Raw genomic sequence first — 14,266 nt, forward strand, 5'->3', positions numbered from 1 at the left:
GGTTTGGGAACAGAAAATGACTCCAGGATTATTTTTGCATCTCACTATGGAATTGACAAGATAGTGTCAATGTAAGCCCACAGAGACTGCATTATGATGTCAAAGTGAAAGGAAACAGTATTAATGGATGGAAGTGAAAACCTAGACAGAGCAGTGCTGTGTTGCTGTAGCTTTAAAAGCTTTGTGACATGATGTCTAGACAGAAGCACACATAGTAATCCTATCATTGAAGAAAGAGTACAGAAAGTACACAAGGACCATTCATTAAGTCATTACAGGGCTCCAACCTTTTAGCCAATATCAATATGTCCAGCATTTTCTCGTATCATTCCAATGAATCTTTAAATGTAGTTTATTTTTTGCTTATTATAAAAGCAATACATTCTCTTTAAGGAGAACATAAAAGAAAAAAAATGCCTCCAACCTTCCCACCATTAATATTTTGTTTTATTTCCTTTCGCTCCATTTTCATAATATAATTGAGGTCATACTGAGTATTATATTTTACGTCCTGATTTTCCACTTAATACCATAGCAGAAATGTAAACTATTTATGATGGCTACACATGGTTCCACTCGTCTAACATCAAAAAATTAGATTATTGAGCACCCAGTCTTTCCATATTCTAAGTTCTTTCCTGAAGATACAGCCTGTAGAATGGGATGGCTGGGCTGAAGGATACGGGTGATTTTAAGGCTTATGACACCTATGGCCAAATGGCTTTCCAGAAGAATTGTATCATTTTTTTTTTCATTTACTTAGGAAACCATGGATAAATTTGTGATCTAGTAAATCTTGGAAAATAGTTTTAAAGCATCTCCAAAGAATAAAAAATAAGAAAAGCATCTCCTAGCTGCTGAGAATCTACTCAAGCAATAACACATTTAATACAGAGCACTGAGAGTCGGGAGTCTTTGATTACAATTTTTAGTTTACATCTACTTTGTTATGCTACAGTGAGCAAGTTTCTTTACCTAACTGGCTTTTAGTTTTTTTTTATCTATAGAATCGCCACAAGTCAATATAGTACTATGGCAGGATTTCTCAAAGTGTGCTCTGTGAAGTACTCAACCTGGGGTTGTGAAGGAAGAGAAGAAAACTTACATGGTCAAATTTGGATAAATTGCATACGACATGCTACTCTTGGAAATTTAAAATGCAACATATTAAAGGCCCTGAAAAGTCCTGCATTCTAATTTACACAACCCAGCATTTTCCCAAATTTTTGAACACATCATTTCTTGTTTCATGCAACATCTGTAAGATCATGTAACACAGTTGAGGGCATGCTGCTATAACACAAAGTGGTTTGGAGTCCACCAAACATGCATTGAAATGCAGTTTCTGCTACCTACTGAACTTTGATTTCCTTATAAGTGAAAAACAGGATAATAATAACTTGTGAGACTGTTTTGAATATGGGCTAAGATCATGTATGTAAAGCCCCAAGCACAAGCCTGATGTACATGTCAGTTCCTTCTCTCTAACCTTCTCAACCCCATACACACTCATCAAAACTCTCCACCTTCATCAAAAAGGTATTGAATGCCTATGCTGTATAGGGCTGTGGATTAGTGAGATGCTACCCATTTGACTTTTTAAATAGGGTGGCCCAGAGGGCAAAGGGCCTAAAACCTGGAGTTGAACATGCAACCTGTGAGTCAAATGCTTGACCCCCGCATGTGGCTACCTCAGCAATTGAGATCACAAAATAATAAATTGGCTAGAAGGTTAGAAGGCCTAACCCTGATTATTGCCAAAGGATCATCCTAATAAGTTGGCTCAGCTTATATTTAAGACTGACTGTCACTATATCACCTTGACGCAGATCCATTCAGTTATTACGTGGAAATTATGTCATGAAACTGAGGTATTTTAAATTGACTTTGAAAGTTGACTGAGTCTCCGGTGACCTCCATGTTGTTAAATCCAGTGGAAAGTTTTCTGACTTGGTCTCACTTCCTTCTGTTAGCCATTGTTCCCTTCTTGAAATCGGTCTGTCTTGGATAGCTTCAGCACCACACTTCCTGGCTCCCTCCTGACCTCTGTGGCCAGTTCTTTTTGAATTCTCTACAAACTAGAATGCCTCAGGGTGCAGTACTGCCTTTCTTTTCTCTTTCTGCTTCTCTCACTCTTAGGAAGGTGAGATCCATTTCCTGGGCTTCCCATGACTCTATGCTGATGCCTCCTCACTTTAGGTCTTCAACCTAGACCACTCCTCTTAAATCCTGTTTTCTTTATCCAACTGCGCCATTTTAGATCTCCCCCAGGTCAGTGCCTCTGAGGCACGGCAAACTTTTAATGGCTCCAAATATCAACTCTTAATTTTCTGCTAACCAGCTTCCCTCTCAGTTTTACCCACATCCAAAAGTGGAACCACCATAACACGCGGTTGCTCAAGACAGATACCTGGCTGTGGTCTTTAATTCCTTCTTTCCCCTCACCCCCATATCTAGTCCTTTGGAAATTTCTGTCATTTTACTTTCAAGATATATGTCAAATATCTTCCCTTCCACCTACCTCTACTGCTACAACTCTCATTTAAGGCATTATTATCTCTCACCCAGAGCGCTGCTGTGGCCTCCTGTGGGAGCTCCCACTGCAGCTTTCACCCATTGCTTCTCTGCACAGCCACCAGAATGAATTTTTTTTATTAGAAATCAGATAATCCCTACCCCCCCCCCCCCCGCCCTTTATAAGACCCTCCAGTGTTTTTTGGCTGGTTGGTTGGTTGGTTGTTAGTACACATAAACTGAAGTCCAAATTCCTCATCATGATGCCAAGGTCCCCTGTGATCTGGTCTCTGCCCACCTTTTTGACATCCTCTTAGGGCACAATACCCTACTCTCATGCTGTTCCTATCCTTCAGGGCCAGGAGCATGATGGGCCATTTCCCACTGGATCTTCACACAGGTTGATCTCTCCATTCTCCCTTGTTCTTCACCTGGCTTCTCCTTACCATCCTACATCTCTCAGCTTAAATGCCACCTCTAGAGAAAACCCACCAGCCAGCCTGTCTTTAGATTGCTCTAATATCCTCCGTCAAAAGGCCCTATTTGTTTCCTCCATAGTACTTACCACAGTTTTTTTACTGTAATGTTTTGTTTACATGTTTATGGACTCTATCACTACACTGTAAATTCCTTAAGGGTAGGAACATTATCTGTTTAGTTCACCACCAACACCTAGCATACCTAGAGTATATACTGAATGAATAAATGAACAAATGAACGAATGGATGGATGAAATGAACAAATGAAAAGTATCTACCGTGTGCTGGGTACACAGAGAATTCCACACAGAACTTCTAGTTCTAAGCATGTGCCAGGCTTTCCTGCAGTATGTTTGCATAATGCTGTTTCCTCCACATCGAGTAATCACACCTCGTTCATCTGGCTGAAACGTCCCAGTTCAGTTAAGCCTCTCTTCCTCTAGATAGCTTTCTTTGACCTGCCTGCCCTATGTTAACATCATGCCATATACATAGAACTGCTCATATTTTATCTCCATCCCTACACTGCACGTTCTACCAGGCAGAGGTCACGACTATATTGTTCACCATTGCAGCCTAGTGCTAAGTGTAGTACTTTGCCTATGGTAGGAACTCAGTACAAATGTTGGGTATAAATATATTATCTCATTCACTTTTATATTATTTCATTTAAATTTTATAAGAATGCTGTGGGGTGGGAATTATTACACCCATTTTATAGGTAAGTAAAACAGATTCATGGGGAGATGAAATAAACTTGCTTAAAGTTATATAGATAGTAAAATGGCAAAGCAAGGATTTAAATGAAGGCTGTTTGACACTAAAACGTATGCATTGTTTTAGCATTTCAAGATACACTATGCAGGATTTCTGACAAAAGGGAAAGAGAGTAATAAGAATAATATTCTAAAAGCTTACCATGTGCCATTTTTGTGCTAAGTACTTTGTATGAACTCTCCTAACTCCTGAGAAACACTCAGTGAAATATGTATCTCTGTTTTATAGATGATAAAGTTGAGTCTTAGTTTAACTTCCCCAAATTCTGGAGCCACTAAGTGGTGAAGCCAGGATTTAAACACAGGTTGATCTCACTCCAAAGCCGATACCCAATGCCACTTCAAGTATAGCTAATGATTAATTACCCTGAACAAAAATGTCCACATTCACAGGATTCACTTCTGAGTCATATCCACTACTCTGGATATGAGTCCACTACTGACTATTCATATTAGTTAAAAATTCATGTAGCTTGAATACATACTGATTTCCAGTTATCTGGACAACTTTTGAAAATAGTCACATGGCTCTAGCCCTGGATACTTTGTAAAACACACTCTGATGCCTCTGAAATAAATAAAATAGAGAAGGATCATGATTTAAGCTTCTCAGGGTCCGCTACCTCTGTGTCCTATTTAATAATACAGAGAAACAAACCTTTATCGTCATCCTCCATGTTTGAGGTTCTCACTCATGTTTCCATCAGTCCCTCTAAAGGAATTTTGTTCATTTTCCATCAATGGAAATTTTTGGTTGAAAATGTTGTATTTGCACTACTTATGAAAATGTGTGCTTAGTTTTGGGGGAAAAAAAAACATTTTTTTTTTTTCTGGTGGGTGAGGGTAGCAGGAATGGTGGAGATAACAGTGATACAGCAATTAGAAGACCTGACTGTTCCACTAGATGGCCAAGTGATTTAGAACCTGTCAGACTGCTTTGTCTCCTCTCTGGCCCTCAATCAGGGGATAATAATTACAACAATCTTAGAGAGACACAATGAGGATTAATTGGCCAGTATTCTTAAAATGCCTGGCAGAGAGGCCTGGTTGTTATATAATATGCCCCTTCTCTCTCTCCCTCTTTCTGGGGCTCAGGTTCTTTGCCTGCCACATGAGTGGATGGATTAAACCATATGCTGTCTGTGTCAGTCCTAATTCCAAAGATCTGTGATACAGAAAGGATGGAAGCAGCAGACAAGAACTTTGGAAGAGTTATTGCACATATATCCAAGTATGTAAGGAGAATCATGAACATCATGATAAGTGGAAGATGTAAAAGAATACCAAATGAAACTTTTAAAGCTGAAAATCATTACGGGCGCCTGGGTGGCTCAGTTGGTTAAGCGACTGCCTTCGGTTCAGGTCATGATCCTGGAGTCCCGGGATCGAGTCCCACATCAGGCTCCCTGCTCAACAGGGAGTCTGCCTTTCCCTCTGACCCTCCCCCCCTCTCATGAGCTCTCTCTCTCTCAAATAAATAAATAAAATCTTTAAAAAAAAAACAAAACTGAAAATCATTACAACAGAAATGAAAAATTCATTGAACAGGTTAACAACAGAGTAAATACTGCAGAAGAAAAGATTAGCAGACTTGAAGGTACAGTGACAGAAGCTATCCAAAATGGAACAAAAAGATAAAAAGACTGCCAACAACAACAACAAAAAAAAGAGCAGAGCCTCAGTGGACTGTGGGATATCGAGCAGTCTGACTATCTGCAATTATACTATCAGAAGGAAAAGAGATTATGGGGCAGAGAAACATTTAAATTAATAATGGCGAAATTTTTTTTCCAAATTTGGTGAGAACTATAAACCTACAGAACCATACCAAAGTGCATCATAATCAAATTGCTGAAAATCAGTAATAAGGAGAAAATCGTAAAAGTAGTCAATTTTTTAAAAATGACATATTACACAAAGAGGAAAGCAGATTTTTCCTCAGAGACTATGCAAGCCAAAGATAATGGAATGAATCTTTAAAGTGATGTGGCAGGAAAAGAAATAACTCACTTAGAACTTTATATTTACCAAAGGTATCCTTCAAAATAAAGGCAAAATAAAGACTTTTTCAGACCACTGAAAATGGAGAATTCATCACCAGAAGTCATTCTGCATTGCAAGAAATGTCAAAGGAAGTTACTCAGTGAGAATAAAAATGATATCAAAAATGATATCATTATTGGAAAGTAGGCTGTGATAAATTAATGGCATATATTGTAAATCTAAGAACAATAACAACAGCAACAAGAAAGAAGAATAGCTAATAAATCATTTGAAATTAGAAAAAATATTAAATCTAAAAGATAAAAACCAGAAATAAAGAGCAAATGGGACAAGTAAAAAACAAAAAGGTGATAAACAAATGCAAAGTTATCAGTAATTACATTTTTTTTTAAAGGTTTTATTTATTTATTTGACAGAGAGAGACAGCGAGAGAGGGAACATAAGCAGGGGGAGTGGGAGAGGGAGAAGCAGGCTCCCGCTGAATAGGGAGCCCGATGTGGGGCTCGATCCCAGGACCCTGAGATCACGACCTGAGCCGAAGGCAGTCGCTTAACCAACTGAGCCACCCAGGCGCCCCCCAGTAATTACATTTTATATAAACGGTATAAATACTGTGATTAAAAGACAGAGATTGTTAGACTAGACACTAAAGCAAAATTCATCTATGTGCTATCTTCATGAAGCATACTTTAAAGTATGAAGAATCAGATAAGTCAAAATAAAGTATTGGAAAAAACTCACCATGCAAACAATAATCAAAAGAAAGCAAGAATAGTTATGTTAATAATAGACTGCAGAACAAAAACAATTCCTATGGATAATGAAAGCCTTTCATAATGATAAGGAGGCAAGTCATCAAGAAGACATAATAATTCTAAATATAGATAGATGATACATAGATAGATGATAGATAACAGAGTTTGAAAACACATGAAGCAAAAACTGAAGGAACTGAAAGGAGAAATAGACAAATCCACAAATACAGCTGGAGATGGCAACATCCCTCCCTCAGTAATAAATAGAACAAGGAGATGAAAACTTGAGCAATATTAACAACCAGCTTGATTTAATGACTTAGCACTACACCCAACAACACAGAAATACACACTTTTGAGTGCACATGATATATTCACTAAGAGATCATATTCTTTATCATAAAACAATCTCAATAAATTAGAAGGACTGAAAATTGTTTAAACTTTTTAAAGCAGCACACATGCTAAAATGTATTATTTATATAAAATACGTGATGGAGAGCCATTGATATTTGAGGCTGGATATTACAACTGATTTTCATCATCATTATTTTATTTTTTTAAAGATTTATTTATCTATTTATTTGTCAGAGAGAGAGAGTGCACAAGCAGGGGGTGCGGCAGGCAGAGGGAGAAGCAGACTCCCCATTGAGCAAGGAGCCCGATGTGGGGCTTGATCCCACACCCTGGGATCATGACCTGAGCTGAAGGCAGATGCTTAACTGACTGAGCCACCCAGGCATCCCTCATCACCATTATTTTTAAATGTTTTTCTCAATCCCATGTTTCTATTAAGAGTTTATATATAATAAGCAAATGGTAAAAAAGAGCTTATAAAAATAAAAATGTACCAAAAATTTTAAAAATTAAAACAAATTTAAAAATTAAAGTGTACCATTAAAAATGTATATCATCTGTCTTTCTCACTGTTAGGTTTCATGTAAGATTTTATTTGGGGCAAAAAGTGTGCCACTGTTAAATTCTGTATATGTTTGAAATCACTGACCAAACTTGACAATCCATGCCAATTGACACACTATACATTTGTTCTATCTAATTTTTGTCAACCATCAGAGAGAATGTAAAGACCAAAATATGACAATAACAATCACACAAAATCACTGGCAGTAGCTTCCACTGAATGTTTACTAAGTACCAGGCATTGTCCTAAGTACTTTCATCCATTTGTTTCTCTGAATTTCCTCCCATTTTACAACTCAGAACACTTATGTAACTTGCCTGAGATCACACCAATAGTAAATGCCAGGGCCATAATTTGAACCCAGTAAAATTATTTCACCATGTAGTCTTCCATTTTCAAAGCCAGGGTCAGATAAACTGGCATTAGATACAAAGACCTCATGATTTCCTACTTCAGCACTTTGTGAAGTATTTAATTGGCTCTCTTTTGCCTTGACTTCAAGTTTGCCTCTTCACTGGTCTGTCTTATTTGATAAGTTCATCAAACATCAAGACTCTTTGTTCATTTTCAAAAAGGATTACAATGATAAGCTTTTATAATTAAGAGTATCTCAGTAGAGATTTCTTTTACCACCGTTCTCTTGCCTTTATCTTCTAATTATTAGAGGTGAATTTTCTGATTTTTCAAAAGTGAATTTGCTTTAAATACAAGTTGCAAATTAACTGCTTGTAAAAATGCCTTTCCCCCTTCTGAACTGTTATGTAAAGGAAATCTCTCTTGCTCTAGCATTTAAAAGCAATAATGATTCAAAATTAAATCTCTCAACAAGAACTTGAATAAAATAGCTCAACTTAACATCTTCAGTGTTTGGGAAACAAGGACTGCTTTCACATTACCCCAAAGCTAAAATAAGGGGCTGTTTAAGCACCATGACATACTTGATGTTAAGATATAAAAACCTGCAGCCAGGTTGGACCATTCAAGGAAATGAAATGGGTAAAATTGCAATGTACATATGAAAATATCACTTTCACTCTTTACCCTACAGCAAAAGGTAAACTCGTTTTAAGAATGAAATGACCCGGGGGCGCCTGGGTGGCTCAGTTGGTTAGGCGACTGCCTTCGGCTCAGGTCATGATCCTGGAGTCCCAGGATCGAGTCCCACATTGGGCTCCCTGCTCAGCAGGGAGTCTGCTTCTCCCTCTGACCCTCCCCCCTCTCATGTGCTCTCTCTCTCTCTCTCATTCTCTCTCTCAAATAAATAAATAAAATCTTTAAAAAAAAAAGAATGAAATGACCCAGCATCTCTACAGTCTCTTGCCTTTCCCAAGATGATGTTATTAACATTACCTAATTGTATCCTCCCTCAAACACTATGAGATGGGAATTTGCAAGATTCACAAACAGATAAGTAGAGGTTAGCTGTCCAACATTACTCAAGAGAATTATTATTTATTAAACTGAGTATACTTTATATCTAGGACCTTATTTCATATTTATTAGCTCTTATAGATGAGGCATTATTATTCTCATTTCCACTAGGGAACCTGAAGCTCAAAGAGATTAAGTGGTCCACTCCAGATTACCCAAATCTTGAGTATTAGATCTGTGATTTGTATACAGGTCCATCTGACTCCAAGGGCATGCTCTTTTCACTGTCCTGTAGTCCTTCACTGGATTGGTAATAACACAAAAGGGGTCACATTCCATCCTAAAATAACCTGTTGCAAACAGGAAAGTGCCTTAGCTCCCCATTAGGTGATCCCTATGTGCAAATTTTGCAGATTTATGGCCAACTCACCGGTTCACCTTCTCCTGAATGGTTACCCCAGGCTGACAAGTCATCAAAGACAAGATGAAGAAAGCAGCAGCAAACATCTCATCCACCCTATATTACTTAGAACGAATAAAATTATTCAGAGAGTTGGAGTTAAAGATGTCTTCAGGCTGGGACCTGTAAGATCAACTTAATGTTTGGAACTAACAGAACTCACTCAGCTGTCATTGAGATGTGGTTAATTAGTGACGAGGGTTATTGACTAGCCAAACACCCTAAAATTTCAGACACCAAAGGCCACTGTCCTTCAGATCTTTTGAAAAGTAATATCCATATGGTTGAGGAAAGGAGGATTTGAAGCCAATACCAGTCTAGGAAAGAGAACTTATTTTCAGAATGAGGCAAAGCCAAATCAAGAGACAGTTGCAGAATTCATTCAATCTTTCTGAGTGGCTCTTGGAACTTCTGAAGTCAGATCGATTTGCTTTGTAAGACTGAAACAGGGCTAATACTGGTGTATCAGCTCCGTCATAAACAGCCGCCCAAATGTAGAAAATGTTAATAGTTACATAAAGGTTCTACAATGTATTGCCAAACATCTGGAGCCTGAGAGCTGTGGTAAATGAATGGACTTTCTGCTTTTCATCCAGACATTAGATATCATTAAGACCCAGCATATTTGTGTTTGGAGGGGACCAGATGTCTTCCGTAGACATCTCCAGAAGCATTCTCTAGAATTATAGTGACAGCTACACATCTGCACCGATGATATCATACCTACATACATTCTCTTACTCTTCCAGATATATTCATAAATTAATTAAATAAGTAGAGACAGAGAGACAGGAATAACTGAACATGGGGCAGGCATGTCATATGTCTTATTTTACTGAATCCTCACAAGTCAATGAGATAGAAATGATTAATTTCATTTTGCAGTTGAAGAAATGGAGGTTCAGAGAAGTTAAGTAACTTGCCCAAAGGATGTACAGCCATCTTGATCTCTTTGGGAATATTTAGTTTCTCTCATTAGCAAGATTAGCCAGTAATATCATTATTCATCTCAAATAAAGTTATGAAAAATTTTGATGACCAACTTGTATGCTTAAGAAATGTGTGTCTGATTTAAATGTGGAGATTTTAATAAGACACCCAGTTGTTACTGCCTCTGTTTTTCAGACATTTAAGCAAACATTTGACAGAAGTGGAGACTGATTCTGGGTCCTAAAAAACCTCTGAAGTCCCTGATTTCTGTGTCTCTCTCCCATGTGTGGAGGAATTTAGACTTCTAATTTTATAGACAATGGGGGAGCCACTGAAGGTTTCTGAGCAGGAGACTTAGATTGTCAGGAGCTGTTTTCTTAATGATGAGTCCAGTGGTAATGCACAGGCAGATCTGGTCTGAGGAGAAAAACAGAGGCCTACTAGGAGTCTATAACATGGTCTCAACTAGGAGTGATTTTGCCCTTGAGAGGACATTTGTTAACGTCCAGAGACATTTATGGTTGTCACAACTTTGGAGGTTGTGCTCCTGGCATCCAGTGGGTGCTAAACATCCTACAAAGCATGGGACAGCACCCCCTGTCCCCAACAAGGAATTATCTGGCTCCAAATGTCAATAGTGTCAAAGTTGGGAAACACTACCCCACAAAAAAGCTACTGCTCTCCCCTGATGCCTAGGATTCTGGTGAATTGATTTTCTTCTTTTTACGTATAGATAATATCATCTTCCTTCCCAGACCAGCTCCTTCTTGAGATTTCCCTGATGCCTTTTCTCCTCACCCAAGACGTTAGTGGCCTTCAGGAATCCTCCTTAACCTCTGCTCACCTTTCTCACTCTCCAACCCCCAACATGGTCCCCTAAATTCTGTCATCTTTCCTCTGTAATGTTTTCCCTTCAAAGTTTCTCTCCTTCATTATTACCCTTGGATCCATTTCAGGGCCTGGGCTCTTCCTGAAATGATCATGATAGACTCCTAGTGGGCATCTGTTTTTCTCCTCAGACCAGACCTGCCTGTGCATTACCACTGGATTCATCGTCAAGAAAACAGCTCCTGTCAACCTAAGTCTCCTGCTCAGAAACCTTCAGTGGCTCCCTCATTGTCTATAAAATTGGAAGTCCAAATTCCTCTGCACATGGGTCCAAAGCCGTATTTGCAACCTTCATCAACCACCAACCTCAAATTATCCCTGACATTCTAGGCTAGGTTCTCCTGACCTTCCTCATACTTTCTCATCGCCGTGACTTTGCCCATGCTGGACCCTTACCTGGACTACCTTTATCCATCCTCTTCTACCCTTCCGCCAAGTGTCTTCTCAAATAGCATGTCCATCATGGATCCTTGGTTGACGGTCCCATCTGGAAGGTATCTCCATGCTATCTTTGAACCTTGCAAATACATACCAGAACTTTTCAGTTTTGACTCATACTATGTTTTTCTAGGGGCATGGGATACATCTCAGTAAAAAAAATTTCTCTAGGGTAAATCCTGTGTCTGATTTTCTCTGTAATCACCCATATCACTTAACACTGAATCTTTAATAAGAAATAGTATTTGATTGAGTGAATCTGTAAGTGAGTCAACTAAAGATAGTTTACTATTCATAATACTTTCAAGTGTATTTTCTCATTTAATCTTCAAAATAATCTTGTGAGATAAATATCATCCTCAAGAGAGTCCTGACAGAGAGACAGTGATTAAGAGGGAAAATGGAAACAAGGTAGATAGAGTACCAAGCCCTGTACCTGCCACTTTACATGTTTTTTTATAATCTTTTTCAATCTATTTAATCTTCACAGTGATCTCACAAGGCCAGTAGTCATGGTGCTATTTTGAAAATGAGGATATTGAGTTCAGCCTGCAATCACACAGCTGGTGAGTCTCAGAGTCATGGATTGATAATCTGTTCAACTTCAAAACCTGAGACCTTTTGTGGTCTGGTCACATGACTACCAAGTGGCATATCAGGACAGGGCCTGGGTCTCCTACCTGTGGGTCTTGTTCTCTGTCCATTATGCCTTAGCTCTGAGAATGAGTATCATTTCCCAAGACAAAGAAAGAAGCTAGAGTGAATGGAGGGGTAATCACAGAATAGAACCAAGAGAGAAGCTAAGTCAAATGGGATCATGTCATGCCTCTATGACTCTGTGTGTGTGTGTGTGTGTGTGTGTGTGTATGCGTTGGGCAGGACACTCATCTGTTTTCAGCCAAAATGTTCTAAGATGAATGGGAAACACCAAAAAATTGTTAGGTTTGCATATGTGGATTTCACCTTAATTGCAGTGTTCTGTTATCAAAGATAGATAGTTATAAAATACCATGCAGAAGAGACAGCAAGATGGCAATTCATTTTGAAGATGCATTGCTTGTCTTGGGGAAACACTTTCCACTATCTTGGTCAGCCTGTGAGTTACAGCCTCAGAGTGGCACCTGTCCTGCGTTGGCCCAGACTGACATCCAGGTCAGTGCTCTTTGAAAAACCTTTGAAGCTCTGCACCTCGTTCCCCCGTGCTAGGCCCGCAGCTTGCCCAGTGCACACAGATCAAAACTCTGCACACCTAATGCAATTGGAGACAATTTACTGGAATGGAAAGAACACAGTTGTAGGTCAGAAAGTGCCACTGATCAGTTATTGTCACCCAGCCTCAATTTCTTCATCTGTAAAATGGATAAAATGATACCTATCAGGCTTGTACTGCAGAATAGAAGACTGAAGAAGGAAATCTAGCCTCAACTGGGAATTCTGAATAGCTGCGGCTCATGTATGTTAGCAGTGCTTCTGCTTCTCTCTGCTTCTCCTCCCGAGTATCTGTCTCCTCTCATAGACATGGGCTCCTTCACCTAAGTGCCAGTAAAGGAGGAAAGTGGAAGAAAGGAGGGGCCTGACAAGGAGAAGAATGGAGAAGGATAGAAGGTGGGACGTTCCCATTCAAGTGCCCAGGGCTGATTCTGAGGCCTTCTGCAGGGAGGGCCAGGTGACACTGTGGTAGAAGGACCCGCTTCCGCATCTCTGCCCAGGCTCATGTACCATGCCAGCAGCTCAAAGGTTGAAAACTTGGGGAACACCTCAGAGTAGCAACTTTAGCTTGGAAGTGCCCAATCTTGAGATGGCCAGAAGCAAACGAAGCTTCTCTAAGCAGTTTACTGGTTGACAATCCACGTGGATGGCAGAGCAGACAGTTTTGTGAGTTTGTTTGAGGTGTGCCTCCAGAAGCAAGTGTGTGTGTGTGTGTGTGTGTGTGTGTGTGTGTGTGTGTGTGTGGTGATGATGATGATGATCTGCTCCCTCGCTGGAGAAACCTACAGAATATTCAACACAACACCCGGCACAACGTCTGCAGACAGTCAGTGAGCACCCCCAGTCCACTGGTTAGCCTCCCCCCACCTCCTCTCTCAACACTTTGTGAGACTGAATGTTTGTGATATTTGTTTTCCCTCCCGTTCCTTTCATCAGGCCAGGCCAGAGCTGCAGCCAGCAGACGGTGGTGGTGGGTTTTCAGCTGGAAATGAAGTAGGGCTGGTTTAAGTAATTGATCTCAATCAGAGGCTTCATAAGGGATGGGCTAATGCATGCCTACTGCTTCCCACTTCATGTTGAAGCTCTGCATTTGCATTTAAGGGGTGGGATGAGAAGGAGCCAGCTTCTGGCTCGTTAGCATAGAAATGCAAGATCTTTTCTCAAAGAAGGCATTGAGCATTGGAAGCAGCTCAGGCCAAATCTGGGTGGTCCTTTGGGAAATTCCTATTGGAATTTGGCTGCAATAAAGACCAGAGTCCATTTTACACCTGAGCAAGTTCTCCAGGCTTCATCCATGGATCCACTGTCTTTTCTGCCTTGCCTCCCCCCACAGCATGGTGAAATCTGCACCTCACCCCGGTTCCCACAGCACCCTGGCCGCAGCTCCCTCTCTGAAAGACCACCAACTTGGTGCTTTGGGGTTTATCCCACTTGTGATTTCTGGGAACGCTTGAAGACAGGGCTGTGTTGGCCCAGAGTCTGTGTGCACCAGATGTAAGAGTCTGTGAATGGAGCTAGCT

General features: G+C 39.9%; 1 protein-coding gene across 2 annotated transcripts in view; it reads right to left on the bottom strand.

Moving 5' to 3' along the window:
* The window catches only part of C8A (complement C8 alpha chain), a 63,534-nt gene extending 54,131 nt beyond the window's left edge, over window positions 1–9,403 (bottom strand). For both annotated transcript variants that reach the window (XM_078073091.1, XM_036122829.2), the window contains exon 1: window positions 9,252–9,403. Coding sequence is in view for 1 of the 2 variants with exons in the window: in XM_036122829.2 (XP_035978722.1) it covers window positions 9,252–9,328 (77 nt within the window). In the remaining variant the exon portion in view is untranslated. The remainder of the gene's footprint in view (window positions 1–9,251) is intronic.
* Window positions 9,404–14,266: the final 4,863 nt, after the last annotated feature.

Source organism: Halichoerus grypus, chromosome 5 (genome assembly GCF_964656455.1).
Source record: "Halichoerus grypus chromosome 5, mHalGry1.hap1.1, whole genome shotgun sequence".
In the NCBI taxonomy this organism is placed as follows: Eukaryota; Metazoa; Chordata; class Mammalia; order Carnivora; family Phocidae; genus Halichoerus; species Halichoerus grypus.